Genomic DNA, 19,895 nt, shown 5'->3' with positions numbered 1-19,895 from the left:
GTATATCTGGAGTGTGTAACGAAAATAATTTCCCTCTGGGATTATTAAAGTATTTCTGAATCTGAATCTGAATCTGAATCCCTGTAATTTCAACCTATTGTTGTCCTCGCCCTTCTAGCTTAGGAGGCCAGTAATATCAGAGAGCAGGTGGCCAGTTATTCCTAGCAGCAGCTTAGGGTTGGTTGGTCTCTCTGGGTCCTGTTTCCATGTAGGTGCACAGGGCAAAATGCAAGTTTGAGCCTCTAAACTTTTCCCGAGAAGCAATTATTTGTTGGTGGCTGGTTACTAATAAACTCCAAACACTCCAAAGACAATGTATGACCATGGATATGTTTCAATCCATCACCATTTCCAAGTGTGCTGTGGGGAAACCACACATTAACAGCCAAAAAGTGTGCTGCCACATCCATGGCCCATGGTATGTTATACTGTGTTTCGCACTATTATTAATGAAAATAGTGTATGAAAACACTATGCATTTTTTACACCTTATGCTGAAAATTTTCTAAGAACTACTGAAAGCAGGATAAAGAAAACAGGCCATTTTCTCACTTTGTCTTCCCCCAATCTTCTGTGTTTTTTACATTTGTTTTACAAATAAATATATGTATAATTAATAATAATAATTGTTCTGCTTACATCACTGCGCTGATGGGCCACTCTCCTAGCCAGCTCCACTTCAGGAGGATCAGCCAAGGAGGTGTACTTGGCCTTGCGCTCATCATGACCCTTCTTGTAATGAACCTGTGGGGGGTACACAGAGGAGCAGTTGAAATTTACTGACGTGGTTATTTTTCAACATCAGTAGCTGAACTTAGAGCGCAGTTGTCCTCAGACAGATGGTATCTGCATTGACTGGTGACTTTTCCACATCAGCATAAAAGGTTACATGCAATTGTGTTCAAAAAGGAAAGAGGGGCACAAATGACCGTTTTAATTGGCTGCAATGTGAGTGTAAATTGCTACATATTATACATCTGACTCAGCACAAACAAATGAAATGAAAAATATATATATAAAGGCAGAGAAAATGTGCCTGTGTGATGGATGCTGAATGGCAATCTGCCAGCAAAGTCAGTGAGAAATCAGCTCAGGTGATTCTTTTTTTAAAGAGCACTCTCATGACAATCAAATGAAGTTGCCATTTGGTTTGAAGTCACAGCTTACCTTATTCATTGTTTTATCAGAACAATGATAGAATCACTGGGGTGATGTGGATATAGTCCTATAGTGTGTGGTATAATATTGAAGATACAATTAAAGGGATAAATACTATAAAAATGATATCTAATCAAATTGCCTCTTTTTTCCAGACAAATATTATGTTACAATACTGCCCTTTTTAACCCTAAAAATATTTAAACCACACATAGGTCCCAAATCTGAATGTTACACAGCATGTATTTTCATTTACTGCAGTTGAAAACTTACATCACTGAGGACCTCCTGAGCCTTGGCCACCCTGCGTAGCTCAGGGCTGTCACTGTAAGGGTAGTACATGGTCTTCTCTTCATCCCAGACCTCAGTGTAACGTTTCTGAACAAGGTGGAAAGTCACAAATTACTCCATGCATACCAAAGTTTTATAAAGATATTTTTGTTATATCAAATCATACTGTCTGATGTTTTTCTAATGTCAGCAAAAATCATTTTTTGGACATAATAAACACAGTGCTTGAATGCCACATTTTGTTTACTTTGCTGTAGTTAGCAGCATTCTTCACAGCAAGGACCAGCTCAGGAGCATCAGGAGGCAGCAGGTACCTGTCCTTAGTCTCATCCCACTTCTGCCTGTACAGAACCTATATAGATAGATAGAAATAAGCAACAGCATGCCATTGGTGTTAAACACTCAAATAATATTTTTTCAAATCTTGGTATATTGTTATAAGTTCAGGTGACTCACCTTGCTCATTAGCTCAGATACACGCTTGACATGGAGGACATCTTTGGCCTCCCCATCATACAAGCTTGTTGTCCGAACCTTATTTCCCTCCATGCGGTATTTAACCTGATGATGATACGTGTGATTTATTATTATACATGACTAAAGCAAGTTCAAATCAAGTTTGAGGAGCTGAGTTCTCTGTTTTAATCTTTATCTCTTTAATTTACCCAAAGAGAAAATCACAATGAATTTGTTCAGGAACCTGCTCCACATTCATACTGTCATACTCTGGCTAAAGAATAATTTGATTGGACCTAATTTGGGGGAAAATATCACCACAGTCCTCAGTATTACCTCGCTAAGCTGCTCCTGGGCCTTCCTGATACGAATCATTTCAGGGGTATCAGTGACGATGGCAGGAGGATTTGCTCTGGAAATGTCATATGCTTGCCGGTACTTGTTCTGTCAAGAAGTACAATACTCATCATATACACTGCAATAAAAATAACTAAAAACATAATTTTTTAAAACGAAGCAAACAAAACAGAGACGAGAGTTAAGCATTTATTTTGAACCCAAACTTGTTGCTTACATGGCTGAACTGCTCCAGCATCTTCTGGCTGTGGGCCAGGTATGGAGTCATGAACTTGGAAGTATCCACCTTGACCTTCTTCCTGACCTTCCTGGTGGGCAAGCCAGACTGGAGGAGGACAGAGGGAAATACAGTCAACTATCCAACTAACAAAAAGGCCTAAGTTCCTTGATTGCAGGAAACATACTGGCCAGGAAGTAAAACTACATTCACTTACAACAGGGGTGTCATCAAAGACAAGCAGGACAGTTTAACAAAATAAATTATCTAAGGTATTTTGCAGCTATAATGCAATTTTGTTGATTAAATAATCTGATCGTGTCATGGCGAAGAGAAAACTTGATATTAATGAGTGTGAGGTTACAGTATTGCTCTAACTTCAATGATTGAAGTGATTCAAGTCAAGACTTAAGGGCATATGAGTAATCAGCAAAATATTTAAATGGAATACTACATAGTAGTTAAGATAATGGCATGATTATGTACTGAGATAATACAGGATGAAGGGTGACTGAAGGACAAACAAAACCAACATAAGTAACAACAAGAGTATCTATAAAAATCTTGCACAGCATGCAATGCAAGGCTCAGTAACATGTATACATGAGGGTTACAGTATCTCATCTTTTGGGAAGTAAAGCCACAGGGAACTAAACTGAAAGAAGCAATTAACCTCCTAAAAAGCAACCATTTCTTTTTCACATTAAAATGCAAAATTGGCAAAAAAAAAATCGAATAAAAATACTTTAAAATTAGAAAATTGTTGAAAAAGAGTTTAATGTTCATGCATTATTAGTTGCTGTTGCTAACTTTAAAGGCTTTTAACATGAAAACCTGCCAAGACCAAAGACGCTCTGCCTTCAATAAAGCCAGACAGCAGTATGGCATGCAGACAAGGGGTGGTGCACCATTGTCAAGACAAGGGAGGGTTATCCTGTACTGATTGACGGACTGTTGTCCCTTGGGAAGAGGTGCTTTACCTGAAAGACCTGAGTCTTTTGCTCACCGACAGACGTCGTTGTAATCTGCTCAACATATTACAAATATAGGACACACTCTGGGGTTTTAAAACTGCCAGAACAAGTTATGGGAGAAACAGCACAATCATTTTATTGGATTGAGGGTGATTTTTCCACAGCTCTGGTCCTCATCAATTACTGCCATTGACACGCAAATAAGAAATCACTCTACGCTGCATCACATTAGTAGCTGTTCTGCCAAATGCCCTCAAACATCTCATCAACCCCATAAAAGCGGCAAGTGATGCCATCAGGGATCTTTGTCCTAACCTGTAATAAACTGATTCCTCCGTGTCACTGAAAGAGAGGGAAAATCCTCAGAGGTGAATATGCTGTAATTGTGACTGCAGTCTAATTAAGCCTGTATTCTACAGAGGAAAGAGATGCATTTATATCCTCTATGTTACGTGAGCCTGACCGTTCTCTCTTTGACCAAGTCTATAAACACCAGGCACTCACATGACAATAATTCTATTCTTGTTGTTTTAATTCACAGACCATTGTTCCTGTTATCAGTTGCCACAGCACACAGCCGTACACAAACTGTTTATACAGCTTTATAATCTCCATGTCTGTTCACACACGACTCTCCTGGGATTTAAGAACTTGTTCACTCAAATGACAAGAAAACTAATTTTCTCACTTACCTCTGGTAATATCTAGTCATGCAGACAGTTTTTTTAAAGCACTTTGAGACTAATTTGTCTCTAGGTTTTCTGTCTTCATGGAGTTTTAATTGTGGTGCTTACAGCAAGAATGGCATTTTAAAAATTCAACCGTGACTTGTAACAATGTCCTTGTTACTCAACAGAACAATGTAAACTATTTTCTTAGGAACTATTTTCTTCAGAAGAAGTAGTCCCCTGTGAAAACTGTTGACAGTTTTATCCAGAGTAACAATTATGCTATTTCTGGAAAGAGATGTTGCTGTTGAATTTTTTTAATGGGGCGTAAGCACCACAAATTAAATTCCATTCACTTCCATTGTATTGGAGTGGAGACACAAATCAAATATCCCAAAATCAGGGCTAATAAACAAAAGTTTCTGCATGGTTAGATACCCCTTTAAGTGAGTGGTAATTTGAGATAAACCATCTAGGTAAGGGGAAAACATTATTTCCCGATCAAGCACCTCAGACTACAGTAACTGACAGTATTCCTGCACATAGCATACTGTTCCGTGAATAGCATGTCTAACTTACATCTTGGCTGAATTACACTCCCCTATACTTAGGAACTATTACAGTGAAACATTTAAAGTCACGTAAGGTTGAATATTTTCAGACAAGACAGCTTTGGAGGCTAACCAATCATCCTTCAAATCTACTAGAAATCTAGAAAGAACCAGAGCTGAGAGAAAGAACATCTCAATCATTTTTATCAACATTTGTAAGAGGCTTCGATATCTGAATCGATCAGACAGGAGAGAACCATAGGTGTAGATGAAACACTCAACCGCTGTATGACACATCCCTACAAAGCAATGCAAAACAACCTGCCCTACCACCATGCATTTTTTCCATGTGTTCACCTGTCCTAAGCAAATTTCTAGCACAGTGACATTAACACGCTCCAGGCTATCAGAGTGTGATTTACAGCACGGTGGCTCGTCTCATTCCTCCCCCTCCCCTTCCTTCTCTCTCGCATTCTCTCCCTTTACTTCTCCCTCCACTCCATCTCTCTGCCAATGTGCCGTAGATGTCCACTTCTAAATTTGTCTGAATGCCAGACAGAGAACTCTACACTCCACCCCTTAACAACCTAAGGACCTATGTCATGTTTTTAGTTAATATGAAGAAAATATTAATGCTCAGGATTTATGAAATACAAATAAAACTTCTATATAGCTGTATTGTGTATTTTTAATTACAACAGCACTATGTTTCTCCCCATTCTGTAGATTAAATATGAAGCCGTTTTACCATTTACTTAAAACAATGCAAATTTTCTCCAGTGTAGATGAAAGTGCTCGTGAAATCAGAGTGTATTGAGTTTGTGGGTATCCATCTGTTCCGCCTACCAGATGATTTACATCTTTGCAGTAAAGATTGCAAATCTATTTGAAACATCTGATATGTTATATGGGAGCTAAATTATAACTAATTGCTTGGTATGTTTAGGTAACAATCATTCAGACTCCCCTATAAGATATCAGCAATATTGAGTATGAACAAATACAAGGCTAACTTTAATCCTATTTCACCAGGAAATATCGGATTAACCTGTTAGCCTTCTGTTTTCACTCTTCCATTGGACACTGACACAGAGACCTTCGCCAACACAATTCATACACATAATGAACTCTAAAAGCAGCATGGAAACATCCTGAAATTTGTGTGTTTGTTTGTTTATTAGGATCTCAATTAGCACCAGCACAAGCATTGGCTATCATCTTGGTTTAATCACATAATCTGGACACAAATGTGACTGGAACCTGCTGATGAACATCAAATTATGAATTTCAACAGGTCATTTGAAACAAAAGACAAAATGGTAACCTCAGAAACCAGCACCCCCCAAACTGTATGTTATCCAATCTTCATCTATGCTATACAGGAAGGATGCCATTATAATCTGGGTACCATTACAGCATTGCAAAACATGTTCATTGATATTAGATATGTTTGAGATAACTGACGACATGCTACAAAAATACAATTAAAAGAATACTGTAAAGTCATCTGCAGGAATCTGTGGAAATAAATGACTTTATCTTGTGCATCTGACAATGTAATGATTACGTCATTAGGCTCAATTTATAAAGTTGTGTGGCTGTCTGCCATAAGGCAAGGCCTCTGGTAAAGGCATCTGCACCTTCATAGGACAACAGAAAATGTCCCAGTAAAATATTCTATCTACAGTTTGAAATAGTTTTGATTTATAGTTGGTTGTTAAAGAGTAATCCAGGATTTAAAACCCATCAGAAGGTGTCCGTCTGAAACAGGATCCCAAAGCAGACATGGATGACTGGTTCCATGAACTGCTGACTGGATGGGGTCACTAACTTAACTATTCATAGGGCCTGCCACTGGACCTGCAGATCCCTGCAGATAATCTCAATCTACTCAATCAAATGAAATTATATCTCAGGTTTAGGGTGAAAACAACAAAAACTAATTAAGTATAGTATATAATTAAAGTAAAGGAAAAACAGTCTTGCATTTAGAGATAAATTTAGATTTATGTAAATAGCCCAGTGAAAAGATGTGCACTTACCTCTTCTATTATCTCCTCCTCCTCCTCCTCCTCAAATTCCTCATATTCCTCCACAATTTCCGTCATTATGGGACGGTTTTAGAAGCTCTACACAAAAAGAAGGGGCATTCATTATTCAAACTCTGAATGAACAAGGATTGGCCTCATAAGCTGAAGAGCATATTTTATGGGGAAGCACACAACATAAACGTGTAGCAGAGTTAACTTAAATGTTTTATCAGTAGCACAAAATCACAATTTCAAAGAGCATATACTGGGGCTTAGACAAGAGACCAAAGGACAAATGCACCATTTTAGGATGCTGCCAGCCGTCCCCTGTTGAACCCAATTACCCTATTCAAAATGTGGAATAATAAACAGCAAAGACATTCTAGACAAACATATGACCAACATAACAATTTTCAACCAATTAGCATGCCATACCAGCAAAAGATTTCCGCAGTATTTCCTGAGAGTAAGGAAGCTTCACTTGCCATCCACTAGGGTCTCAAACTGATAGTCCAACTTTGTGATTTGCCCCAAGCCTAAACAAAGTAATAAAAATGTGTGAAACACCTCAAAAACTGTGCAACAAATGTAAATCAGTAATTACACGGGGAGAATGTCAGATTAGGAAGGTGAGAAACTGAGTGGATTATAACAGGCCTCTCTGCCTTTGAATGTGTGACAGCCACCCCTCCTCCCTCACTTGCCACAACACAGCTCAAAGAACGGGGCCTCCTTGCTGAAGGTTGGCGACAGCTGCCCAACAGTGCTTCAGCTATTTGACATGTAAGCTAATGCCACAGCCTGATTGGTTGACTCTGTTTAGCAAACGGAGATGCAATGCCTTCTGAGGCTGCAGGTTAAATATAGGATGGCATACTAACTACCTTTTTTTAGCACTTGATTGCCCTCTCTTTGAATCAAAATATCATTTTCTCTGTAAAACATGAGAAATAGGTAGAACAGCTGAGGCAGAAGGACAAAATAGCCAGACAGGTGCTGAGATTTTGGAAAGAAGACAAGATGGCCAGACTGCTGCTGAACTTTCAGATACATCCAAACGTAGACTTGATGTGAGCTTGCTCGAGTCTTGCAGTTCTGGATTGTTTGGTTACTCCTTCAATGTGCAGCAGAGCCTTCACACTCCTTATTCCTCAATCAGCTGTCCTCCTGGATCCAGATGGCAGCACAGGATGGAAATGATGGAAGTCCGAGCAGATGGAAAGCCATGCAGGGTGGAGTAAATGTGGATATTTGGGCTTTTTCTCCCTATTTTTGCTTACCAGTTATATTAAAGTTTAATGGTCTCCCAAGCCGCCAAAGCCTCCCCAGCTTCCCTCCAGAGAAACGCTGGGCAACAGCACACAGCTGGTTTCTACCCAGGTTATCATGTGGCCGGCACAGCCAATCACAGGCCAGTACTCTCAGGTTTCAAAATCTAAATATACCTAAGTGATCCTTTCAGAAAAGAGCACCTGTTGAGACTAATGCATCAGCGGTACAGTTATGAGGAAGGCAGTGGGGCACGGGAGGTGGCGGGGGTCTCAAGAAAACAAGAGTAAACCCCAACTACAACAGTATCAATCTGTGTGAATAGGTGTGCGTTGGTTGTGATGTTGACAAATGCAGCTGTTTATTTTTATAAATGTTTGGAAACAGGTCTGACCATGGGTAAGGATATGAGGAGAAGGGTAGCTGAAGGCCTGGGAGGGCTGAGTGCCAGATCTGTTGAGGTCATCTGTTAGCTGACCCTGAGCTGGCTAGGTCCTGTCAAAAATCAGGTCAATATCAAACAAAGGACCTGTGAGATGGAAAATAAGAAACAAGTACATTCCCTGATAAATATAAGTCACAAATTAATAGCTAGTAGTATTTCAAATGTAACTGTGTCTGAAAAAATAAGTCTGATAAATCACTGATGCCCACAGGATTAAGGACAAAGCCTGTAAAAGAATAATGAGTCACCCTGGATAAGTCTTGACATTTGCTTTGGAATGAAGATTGAGGACATCTGACATGATACATTTTACACCACTGAGGACAGAATACTGCTGTGCTGTACATATATTTCTTTTAAGTTGTCATTACACAGTGGTAATGACAACTAAATTCAACCTTGTATGTTAACAAACCCATAAAACAATATGACAGCTCTCAATGCAGTATATATATACTTCATGTTATAAAAAGACTAGAGAAACTCCACTCAACCTCACATCATTATTGGCTGGTACCCGGATCAAAAAAAGTACATTTTACACATTTTCAAAGTTGTAGAGAAGATAGCTACTCAAGCATTACATGATCCAAGTGCATAAAAAGTATTTAAGGATTTAAAAATACATCAAGAACTATTTCTAGATAGTGCCATACAGTTGAGGTCCAGTGGCAGCTATGGTTTAATTTAACAGCAATCTATGAACAAAATCAAGAGGCAAATGGCTTATACTCTGAACATGTCGATATGGTAACAATATGGTAACACAAGACTTAAGACTAATAATGAAAAATAGACCATATGTACATTTCATCTCTTCAAGTGATGTGCCTCTATCTCTCTGGTATGTAATATCTTTGCTCTCACTCTTTGTGCCAGGAGCAGGGTGCTACCGAGGGACCAAGACGGACAGCAGCAGCTGAATGTCTCTCTCTCTCTCTCTCCCTCTGGAGAGTGGTAATGGCCGTCCATTCTGTGAGTCTGAATGGCTGTTGCTTGGTCCTCATTAGCAACATCATTGCAGCTTAGATCTCATCTAATCTGCAAAACTGAAGAAGTAGTTGTGTTTTAAAAGGTGAGTCAACCAAATTGTACTCGTGTTTCCACCATATATCAAGACAGGAAAGGCATTCAGTGCCTGAAATTAAGGTTTCAGTTTTATGTCTTTAAGTTTTGAGTTATCTGTCTTGGAGATTTCAGCCAAATATAATGGGGGAGTATGATGATTTGTTTGTGACAGCAACATGTTCTTCCACAGACAATGCCCTGTTTACTGTGGGTTTTCCAGACCTCACTGTCAACTGTTTTCACTGGAACTGCTTTCTAAATATTCCCTTTCATTAGGTCCCTTTGGTGGTTTGTTAGGTAGATTAGCCTGAGTAAGAGAGACTGTTTCTGGAAAGAGATGTTGCAGTTAAAAATGTAATGTATTTACCTCTATTGCATTGAAGAATATCTCAAGCCTAGGAATATAATTTTAGAACTATTTACCTAACTAGATACCACTAAGTGAACTGACCATTCATACATAAAAAAACATTTTGAGTTTATGATAGCAGGAAAGGATTTTTTAGGCTATGGAGACATTTGGTGGATTACATTTCAAGTTCAGACAAGGTATCATAGACTTTTAATGATTCTAGCAGTCAAAAGCATCATTAAGCCCCCTCCCTGGGTGCCAAGGACACCCGGGGAGGGGGCTTCATGATGCTTAGTCACTGGAAAAAATGAGTGATGACCAGTGAGACCAGAACACAACAGCTGCAGGATAGACAACCACAACATAAACACTGCCAACTGTCCACCGACACCTAGGAAAAAAACAATGAATTCTAGTGAAGTAAGAGGCCTAAAATGGCACCAATTACTCAGTCACAGAATGGCTTACAAGAACAGGATCGGTTGTACAAACATCTGCACTGACCTTTCTAGCTCTATAAAAAGCAAGTGATTTCTTCACTTCATTAATGGTGGTAAGCAAAAGCTGGACTGACTGAGTAATAAAATAACCGTTATCATCACTTTGGGATTTGGACAGAAATGCTAAATAGTCTATCATTACACAAACCTTCATTGTTGGTTAGATTCATTAGACCTGTGGAAAGAGTATGTCAATCAAAGAACTCAATTCTGCGGTCACATCCTCTGGGTGATTATAGTGTCTGACACCATCACTGACACATTACTCAAAATAAACTGAGGTCACACAGGTCTTCTGTCCTGCACTGTGGATTGGTGGTAAATGGATGCAATGCGTACAGTATTTTAATCAATTATTATAAACATAAAACTTACTGTATGTCAGTTATTAGCATTTTTGTTGATGTGGTATTATTTGGGTTCGACTTACCTGCCACAACACCTGACATGTTTGCTTAAACTGAAACACAAATAAATCTGACTGATAGCTGTTCACAGATGTGTGCAAATCACAGCAGTTAAATATGAAGCAGTTCACTATTGTGTGAGCTTCAGGAACAATGACAGAACAGACATATCGGTTCAAACATGTATATCAATAAATGCAGAATCAGTTTCAATTAGAAAAAGGAAAGAATAACCAAAAAATGACAAAATACTTTTAACACAAGATCCTCTTACTGGAAATGTTCTGGTGCTTTCAGATGTAATTTGTGGTCTTTTACTCATTAGCAGGTGGAGTTTGCTCAGTTTGGCAAGGACATGATCAGCAACTAACAAATATTGTCATTATCAATTAATCTATCTTTTTCCCAATTAATCAATAAGTTGTTGGGTCCATAAAACGTTAAAATGGTTAAAAAATAATATTGATCACTGTTTCCCAAAGCTCAAGTCGACCCAAATATATTCAGTTTACTGTCAGGTGAGAACTTAAAAATGTTTTCTTAAAAAGATTAATTGAATCAATAGTTGGCAATTAATCAGCTAATCAACTTATCTTTGCAGCTCTACTTCACACAGTAAGATTTAACTATAATATTAATAGTTCATTCATTTCTCCATTAAAATCTCCACATTTGTCAGTAAGTTCCATTGTTGAAATTAAGAGTGAAGCATAAAGTAAAGCAAAAGCAAAACTATGAGCTAAAACTAAGAGCTTTCCATTACACAGATTGAATTATGTAGCCATTAATGGGCCAGTTGTTACATACAAAAAAAACAGAAGAAATTATGATGAAAGGATAATATTACCAGGCCATGTGAGAAAATGTGTCATAGTATTATTGTGGCTTCAAATGACACATTCATACATAATGGTATGCCTGTTTGCTGACTTTGTAAAAAGCAACTTCCTCAAACCAACATTCCCACGACAACAGATCAACTAAGCGAGGCAGCTGAGTCACAATAAATAAGTAGAGCGGCTTTGGTTTGTAGTAGTTCAAATTCATTTGAACTGGATTCTTTGAAAATGCAGTCCTTACTATTCTGCTGTTTTCTTCTTCTCTTAACCACTCAATGCTCACATTTTGGACATGGTCTCTTCTTTTCTGCCTGAATCCCTCTGCTGTCTTACACTCTGGTTCTCTCTTCTCTATTCTTGTGGGGTGAACTATGAGCTCATGTGACACACTCTGCCCCCTAAAGGACTAAAAAAAGAATAGCTGAAGTTACAAACACAAAACGTAGTACAGTTCAACTGTATCCCTAGAGAAAGGTAAATTGTGCAGAAGCAAAGAGCAATCTTGTAAATCACCTGAAAGAAATACTCATTCATGACACTCTGCAATTCACCTGAAACAGATAAAAACACTTTATTTCACTGATTATTCATAGAGACTGAAAAGGAAGAGGGCATATTGTGATTTTACCCTCCTTTCTGAAGGTTTCAGTCCCCATCAACCATCATCGCTTGAACATTCTGCTGCAGGCACCACGTTAAAAGAAAATACTGGACTGTACACACAGGGGGGCAATAAAAACCGCCACAGCCAGTCCGGCAATACTGCAAGGCCACTGTGGGCTAGACTCACACACAGCTGAAGAATAAGTCTATGTACCATTCCAACTCAGACACTTTGCTGACCTCTGTGTTTTGCTGAAAGGAAAACCGTGCAGAAATTTCAGTTTAAATAATTTCAGTCTCTTTTGTTGTCCAATGTCCTTCTGAAAAGGTCATGTTTGTTTTTTCTGAGTTCAGACGTCTTTTGTAAAATAAATTATCACAGAAGATAATATAAGGTCCTGGCAGCGGTCTGCCCACGTCAGCATCACCAGAAAGAGTAGAGGGCCATCCATCAACCGACCTCATGCCCATTCCTCATTTCAAGCTTGTGTTTGGAGGCAGAAAAAACAAAGAGCAAGGGTGCACTCTTGATCAAGGTCAAAGGTCATCATCTCACACGCAGCCGTGACATCATCCACTCAAGACCCTGGCACAACCTGGAGGAGAAGCCATTGGGAGGGTTGTAGAGGATTGGGGATGTGGAAGAGAGAGGGATAGAAATGCAGATAGACAGGCATTAAGATAAAAAGCTCTGCATGTATACTGTATAACACTTTTCTTACATAAAAGCACAATGGTGTGAGTAAGAATGAAAATAGATGCAGTTCTCACCCCTCCCCAGTGAGGGCGCAGCAGGCCTGGATGTGCCACTGGTGGTCTTTGACAGAGGTAAGCTGGAGGCTCTGGGAGATCTCGGCCACAGACATGCAACCTTTCACATCTTGCTTGTTGGCAAAGATCAACAGCCCTGCTTTTCTTAAATCCTGGAGGGCAGATAAGAGACATCAAGAGAGGAGACTGTAAAGAAATATGGACTCAAACTCCCATTAACATTACATGGAAAATTACTTTGATGGCTTTGACTCAAAAAGGTATACTCACATACATAATTCTACAACGTTTGAGTTATAGATGAAAAATCTGCACTCTGCATTAACCAATGTGTTAGTGTTAACTAATCATAATTCAGACTATAGACCTGTTTAAAAACAAATTAGAAGTGCTGTATAAATAAAGTTGAGAGTTGAGTTTTACTCCCATGTTTGAACACATTAAAAAATCTGTATCAGATAACCATAATATCTCAGATGTACTTTTTAATAGTTTAATCATTGTTATACAATATGACGGGCTCTGATTTTAACTGCTGCAATGGTGGTCATATAAAGTTGCACAGGATTTTAGCATTATTTGCATCTGCTGGGGCTTTCTGTTTGTTTTAATGCAAACTGACAGTGCTTTGCATACTGTATTTTATAATATTTATCATTTTTGAGCGCTCCCCTAAAAATATGAAACAGCAGACTTCTTGTTCTTCTTCAAACTTCTTGTTTGCTGTGCTAAATGCTAACTGATATACAATTGAATGTGGCCTTTTTTTGTAGTAATGGTTTTAACCTCAGTTTAATATAATTCAGAGTTAAAGTCATTTTCCATTAGGTATTGACATTACATGATATTTGTCTACCCCCCAGGACCTCCAACATGATTGACTGGTGTATGGCAAATAAACCAAATATATGCCAAAAAATGTCATGACCTTCTTTCATGATACTCACTTCATGTGCTAGCATTCTGTAGAGTTCATCTTTGGTCACTGAGATCCTTTCTCTGTCTGTGCTGTCGACCACCACAATGACAAACTACTCAGAAAAGATGGAGAGAAATAATGGGCTGTTAATAATTGAATACTGCATCTCAGTCAGACTGGAATACATTATAATGGGAAGTTCAGTCATTTTCAGCAGACATTCAAGTATTTAGAAATAATTGTGTAACAGACGTATAGTGGCAATTTCTTTGTGATGGAAGTGAAAAAGAATTTAAAAAGTCTGATAATAAACACATAAATCTTGATGCAGATCCCTTTTTTAAGGCTGCTTTGATTGAACGGTTATCAGCGGATATTTACTTCCATAGTTTGACTGGCGATCTCTATAAACTCCAATTACAAAAGCCAAACAGATGATGCATTCATTTTATTCCATAGGAAAGTTAAATTTAAGTTAAACATTTTACAACTGAAAAATCAACTCAATGGTAAATGGACTGTACCTGTATAGGATCTTTCTAGTCTTCTGAGCACTCAAAGTGCTTTTACACTACAGCCACATTCGCCCTTTAACACACATTCACACAGCGATGGCAAAGTCCATCGAACAGAAACTCACTCATTCACCTGGGAGCAATTTGGGTTTCAGTATCTTGCTCAAGGATACTTTGACATGCGGTGGGAGGAGCCGGAGATTGAACCAAAAACCTTCCGTGGACGACCCGCTCTACCTCTGAGCAACACCCGCCACATAGTGGCACTGTTTCAAAACTACCAAATCAAACCTATGGTGGCATTTCTGTACTGCAATTTCTCATGTCTTTTTGGCCAACATATAAACAAAAATGATGATATATCTGTAAAAGGGCTGCCACTCCCACCCGTTGATGAACTTTTCATTAGTGGGATAGTTGAAGAAAAACAAAAACAAAGTCAAACTCCACTCAGGAGCTGCGCCTTGTCACCAGGATGGAAGTATCAGGGCATTTAAACACTACAAGCGTAGGAGCAAGGGACCCAGCGGGGACGGAATGAGCAACATACTGGAGCGGGGCACGCCAGCGGGGGCCAGCTGACTTACATCCGGCTCGTTGGTTCATGGCGGGTTGAGGCAAGGACAAGAGAGGCATCGAATTAATTTGTAAGTAACTCTTAACGTTATACATCATCCATTGTATGGATATGTCCGGCAGTATTTGTTTTTGTGAAGCTGGAAGTTATTTAGTCCGTTTTTTGAACAATGAGACTTAAAAACTGTGATATTTTACTGTGTATAAATAAAACACTAAATGTTCAGTCTCCTCGCTGGTTGTTCAGAGACCTTCAGAATCATTTAACAGGCAGATGTTAAAATACATATATTGTCCAAGTTATCGGTCTGGCTTTAATTCAAACAGTTCTACCTATTGCAGTTGGATGCTGAAGGAAGCATGACTGTTATTTTGTGATTAACAGTGAGCCAGAATAACCTGCCATTACCTCTGTGTTTGTGTAGTATGTGTTCCACGATGACCTAAGGGACTCCTGGCCTCCAATGTCCCACATCAGAAAATGGGTATTGTTGACCACAATCTCCTCCACGTTGCTCCCAATCGTAGGAGAGGTGTGTACCACCTCGTTCATTGAACTATAAGATACAAAATAAAATAAAAACCTTTAGATTGTGGGTGACAAAAGGAACATTCATAACCTTTTTCATGTATTATATATTAAACGGATGGATACAACTGTGACAACATATAAAGAAGCTTACTAAAAGTGCTATATTTGGATACTTACAACTGGTAAAGAATTGTGGTCTTGCCAGCATTGTCCAGGCCCACAATAATAACCTTGTGCTCTGAAAGGCAATAAAGACACTTACAATGAATTCACAGAGCTAACAGGGACATCAATATGTGGGCTAAGTGCTGGTGACTGACTGCTGTATAAGTCTTATGTAAACTTAGCCAAGTCCTCTGTTTAAAAGATGGCTTTTGATGTGGAACTGCACTGAGCGAGTCAAACAGCAGCCCCTTTTTGTGTTGGGCATTTTCCTTCAGTGCCAAATTGTGTAGCTTCACGCATCTAGCATAACTGAGACACTGCGGTGCTGTGAACAGTGTTCCACAGCTACAGATGAGTTGGTGGGTGGTCTTAAGGAACCAGTCAGGCTGAATCCAGCGTCCATATATTTTCTCCCTCTCTGTCCCTCACATACAAAGAGGTTTTACCTGTGAGCGAGACTAACAGCGTGTGACAACTAGGATGGATTGCTGTCTTGCTGTTCAGCAAAGTGACAAGAGAACAGTAAGATGTCCTATAGTACGCAAGTACAAGGACAGGATAAATGTAAAGGCGTGCTGCTGGCGATAAATCTTTCTCGACATAATACCCAGCTTCAAGCATCAACGGCACTGAAGGCTCTTTCTACTTCTTCTCTTTCTAGGTAGAACTTAATTAGGTTGCCATTTCTCTGTTCCTGTGACAAGAATATGGTGACATTAGTTATAATTCTCTGAAACCGTTTCTGCCAAGTCAGCCAGCTAGAAGGAAGGCCCAAAGTGTGTTGGGAAGCCAACACACAGGGTTTGATGGAGGTTTTCACCAAACACACAACCTCAGACATCACCTTGAGCCTGAATGATGGGATACTACAACAAGTGACAGCATCAGCCTGTTGACTGAGACTGACTGGTACTTCAGCTTTACATACTGCCGGGAGTACATTTATGTTCACACACACAGATACAAATCAGGTTCAAAAATGCAAGAATGAAGAAATTGGCAGCAATTCAGTCCAGCCTTTAACCGGTGGAGACAGTGAAGTTAAACTGAATACAATGAAATGATTCATAAGATGTGCCCCGTAATGTTTCTTCTGTGGATTGGAAATAAAAATAGTGCTGGCTGACAAATAGACTTCTTCACTAACTCTACTAACTTTGAATTTCCCCATTGTGGGATAAATAAAGGACTATCTTATCTTATCTTATCTTATCTACCAAACAATTTTACAAAGTGCCCACACCTCTCCTGTGTGAAATACACCTTCAAATCCAGTGAAATTAGGAGCCAAACCCAGTACACAACCCTGCCAAATCTAATGTTGTGCCTGTTAAAACCTGATGTATGTACATTACTATATACAGTCCGGTTACAGCTGAAAAACTAAAACCTCAGGAAAGCTAAGGAAGTGAAAGCAGCACAAAAATTACAAAAACAAAATTACACAAGTGTGTAAATGTGGGCCTTATCGATGCAACTCTAGCATGTTGAACCAGAAGGAAAGAAAACAGCTGTAGAGACAAGGACTAATGTTATTTCAGCAAAAACATAGCTTTAGCAAACATAACAGCCTGCATCCATAGACATAACACACAGCTTAGTAAGCTGTGTTTAGTCCTTGCAGGTCACAGGTCAGCCACTGGAAGAGACTGGGGCAAATAAGTCTTGTCTAGAATAAAAAGGTCATGCAGGTGCCAGCTGCTTGCACACGTTCTGAAGAAACTGTTAAAGTGTTTACATGTGAGCACAGTGGCTGCACTGGTTTCCTGTCACACTCCAAAGTAGCAACTCATTTTTTTTTTTAGATTATTCTGTTTATTATTATATTATTATAATTGTTTGGGTTAAGAAATGTCTGAAAGCATAAAAGTGTAAAATGCCCATCACAACTTTAAGATCATGTGAAAGCCATCAGCAAGTCTGTGACCATCATGTTGAATCGGAGTTTTCTACCATTGCCCTAAAGTCTTTTACATTAAGCTGTTGTCCTGGAATATGGATGACCACGTTTGTAATCACATGTCCTTCTCCCTGTGAATGAACTTCTGTTGTTGCACTGGGTTGAATCAATCAACTGGGGACAGAAATGGCTTCCAGAGACTTGGAAGTGCTGCTGGGGCGAGACCCAGGGGTTACAATAAAAGCCTTACAGACTCCAGTGACATGATGGATGGAAGCGAAATGGAGCGAAGCTCAGAGAGAGGCTCTATTTAACAGGCAACGACGGCAACAACTAATAATTACAGTTTTTGAGAATGTTTATGTCAGAGAGCGGTCAAAGGATGTCTGTCCAAAATGTTTAAGGACATTAAATGTTGGAGAGCAGACGTGCGACGAGCAATTCTTTTCTTTTTCGAGTGATATATCAATTACTTTTTTGATTCATTTGTCAGCAAATTGTGAAATATGCCCATCACAATGTCCCCAGTGTTCCCCAATTACCCTAATGCGGCCTCTTCAAGTTATCTGTTTTGTCCAACCAACAGCTCAATACCTGAAGACAGTCACTTTACAAGAATCAAACAGAGATAAACAGCAAGTCAGGGGGTATTTTCTGTCGACTGACTAATCAATTATTAGTTTCAGCTCTAAGGTTGGTATGTTAACAGCTAACAAACCTGTCTGCCTGCTACTTCCCAGAAGTCACTAGTTTACTGCAGTTTGGTTCACAGCTGTGTATCTATGCAATGTACTTTGAGTCATAACCAATTCAAACTGAACATCGTAGTCGTATGTAGGGATGTCGGCCTACCTGTGTTCCTGACATACCACTGATCAGGTGATGTGATTACAATGGCAGTACAAAGTCAGTGTGATTCATTGATCCTTATTGGCCCGAGCATTGTGCTGATGTGGCTGACTTCAGTGTACTCTGCTTGTGTAGCCACCTCCGCTCACAATACGGGTCAACCGGGCTCGAACATACGGCGGGACTCATGTTACAGAGATTTCGCAATGGCCTACCTGTTTACTGATTCAAGATCACTAGCCGAGCATCGACTTGGTTTCACCTAACCTTCGCTCCAACCCCAGAGAGCATAAATAATCCAACACTCAGAGAATGCAGAGTTGGTACGAGACGACATACTTCACCAGTTAATACAGTCACAATAACGCTGTGTGCGCGGCGTGGTGAAACAGATAACGTTATTATTAACATCGTGGAAACAAAATAAGACTTGGTTATGAAGGGACATGTGTAGAAAGCTGTTGCCCGGACTATTATTAACGGGGAGACCTGTCTCTCACAGCGGGCCTTCTCTGACCACCGAGCCCACTTAGCTTCCATGTATTCGACAGTTTCATGATAAATGTCTCGGAAGCACTCTTACCTTGGTGATTAAAAAGCCTCCATAGCTTTGTAAATAGTATTCCCATGGCTGATGATTAGGTTTTCTGCTGCCAGCTTGCAGGAATCCGCTGTAACTTAGCTAGCTAGCGTTGATGCTATTCAGTGCTATCAACTTTAACTAGCTAGCTAGCTAGCAAACTACACAGACGAAGAGCTGCCAAAGCTTTTAAGTACAACCGCCATACTTCTGTGAATTAATCTCAACTATGTCGCTCCCATAGGATGTAATGGTAAAGTCGTGACGGTTAATGTATTGCCGGAAACAAACCAAACGTCAACCGCTGTGGTTAGCTGGCGGAGTCAGCTGGCTGTTGTGAAGTGCGCTGCGCTAGTTAGCTGTCAACCTTGCGCATGCGTACTAGCTCGGCCCTGTTGGTACAAATGATATTGAGTGAAAAGCATTTAGAGAGAAGAGATAATAATGTGCTAAATACAGACATATGTACATATGTTAATCCGACGATAAATATGGAAGAATACCACATATATTCATATAGGTATAGATATTACAGCAATAATAGGAATAATACAAATTTATCATTTTCACGTAAACTAGATGCGGAATATTACTTGTACATAAAACTATAATCACCTTATCATCATCTTATCATAAACTATATTGAACGATTATATTTAACTGAATTAAAGGGTCGATGAACCTACAGAAAATATATCAGCACCATTTTTTTTCCCAGCAAAACTGGAAAAAAAGGGAATATTTGATGAATTTTGTACTGTTGCTCAGAAATGATATCACCTTAGGCTCAGAGAAAATGTGATTTTTCATTACTTTCTGACATGTTATAGACCAAATGATTGCTTGATTTATCGAGAAAATATATTTTATAATAGTTTTGAGGCACCTAAAAATATCAAGACA

At 39.3% G+C, this 19,895-nt stretch overlaps 2 protein-coding genes and 1 long non-coding RNA gene across 24 annotated transcripts in view; 1 reads left to right on the top strand and 2 right to left on the bottom strand.

Annotated features, from left to right (window-relative positions):
- The window catches only part of neb (nebulin), a 53,980-nt gene extending 45,867 nt beyond the window's left edge, over positions 1 to 8,113 (bottom strand). For 19 of the 22 annotated variants that reach the window (XM_035677137.1, XM_035677158.1, XM_035677140.1 and 16 more), the window contains exons 1-10: positions 7,983 to 8,113; positions 7,138 to 7,238; positions 6,715 to 6,801; positions 3,460 to 3,504; positions 2,480 to 2,587; positions 2,242 to 2,349; positions 1,906 to 2,010; positions 1,697 to 1,801; positions 1,432 to 1,536; positions 640 to 744 (exon numbers count right to left, since the gene is read on the bottom strand). In XM_035677137.1, the coding sequence (XP_035533030.1) occupies positions 640 to 744; positions 1,432 to 1,536; positions 1,697 to 1,801; positions 1,906 to 2,010; positions 2,242 to 2,349; positions 2,480 to 2,587; positions 3,460 to 3,504; positions 6,715 to 6,780 (747 nt within the window). In that variant the 5' untranslated portion in view covers positions 6,781 to 6,801; positions 7,138 to 7,238; positions 7,983 to 8,113. The remainder of the gene's footprint in view (positions 1 to 639; positions 745 to 1,431; positions 1,537 to 1,696; positions 1,802 to 1,905; positions 2,011 to 2,241; positions 2,350 to 2,479; positions 2,588 to 3,459; positions 3,505 to 6,714; positions 6,802 to 7,137; positions 7,239 to 7,982) is intronic. The other 3 variants (XM_035677141.1, XM_035677139.1, XM_035677142.1) reach the window with 3 other exon arrangements.
- On the top strand, positions 7,548 to 12,692 carry LOC118339485. Its single transcript, XR_004797312.1, has 3 exons — positions 7,548 to 7,945; positions 9,296 to 9,491; positions 12,225 to 12,692. It is a non-coding gene; the product is annotated as an uncharacterized LOC118339485 (long non-coding RNA).
- Positions 12,124 to 19,359, bottom strand: arl5a (ADP-ribosylation factor-like 5A). The gene is made up of 6 exons (XM_035677162.1): positions 18,996 to 19,359; positions 15,676 to 15,736; positions 15,376 to 15,523; positions 13,904 to 13,987; positions 12,957 to 13,108; positions 12,124 to 12,781 (listed from the first exon to the last, which is right to left on the bottom strand). The coding sequence occupies exons 1-6, from the start codon at positions 19,039 to 19,041 to the stop codon at positions 12,733 to 12,735; spliced, it is 540 nt and encodes a 179-aa protein (XP_035533055.1). The 5' UTR covers positions 19,042 to 19,359; the 3' UTR covers positions 12,124 to 12,732.
- Positions 19,360 to 19,895: the final 536 nt, after the last annotated feature.

The sequence above is a fragment of the Morone saxatilis genome, unplaced genomic scaffold, assembly GCF_004916995.1.
Source record: "Morone saxatilis isolate NCDOM2014 unplaced genomic scaffold, NCSU_SB_2.0 Contig5, whole genome shotgun sequence".
NCBI classification, from domain to species: Eukaryota; Metazoa; Chordata; class Actinopteri; family Moronidae; genus Morone; species Morone saxatilis.
This window is presented reverse-complemented; position numbering and strand designations above follow the sequence as displayed.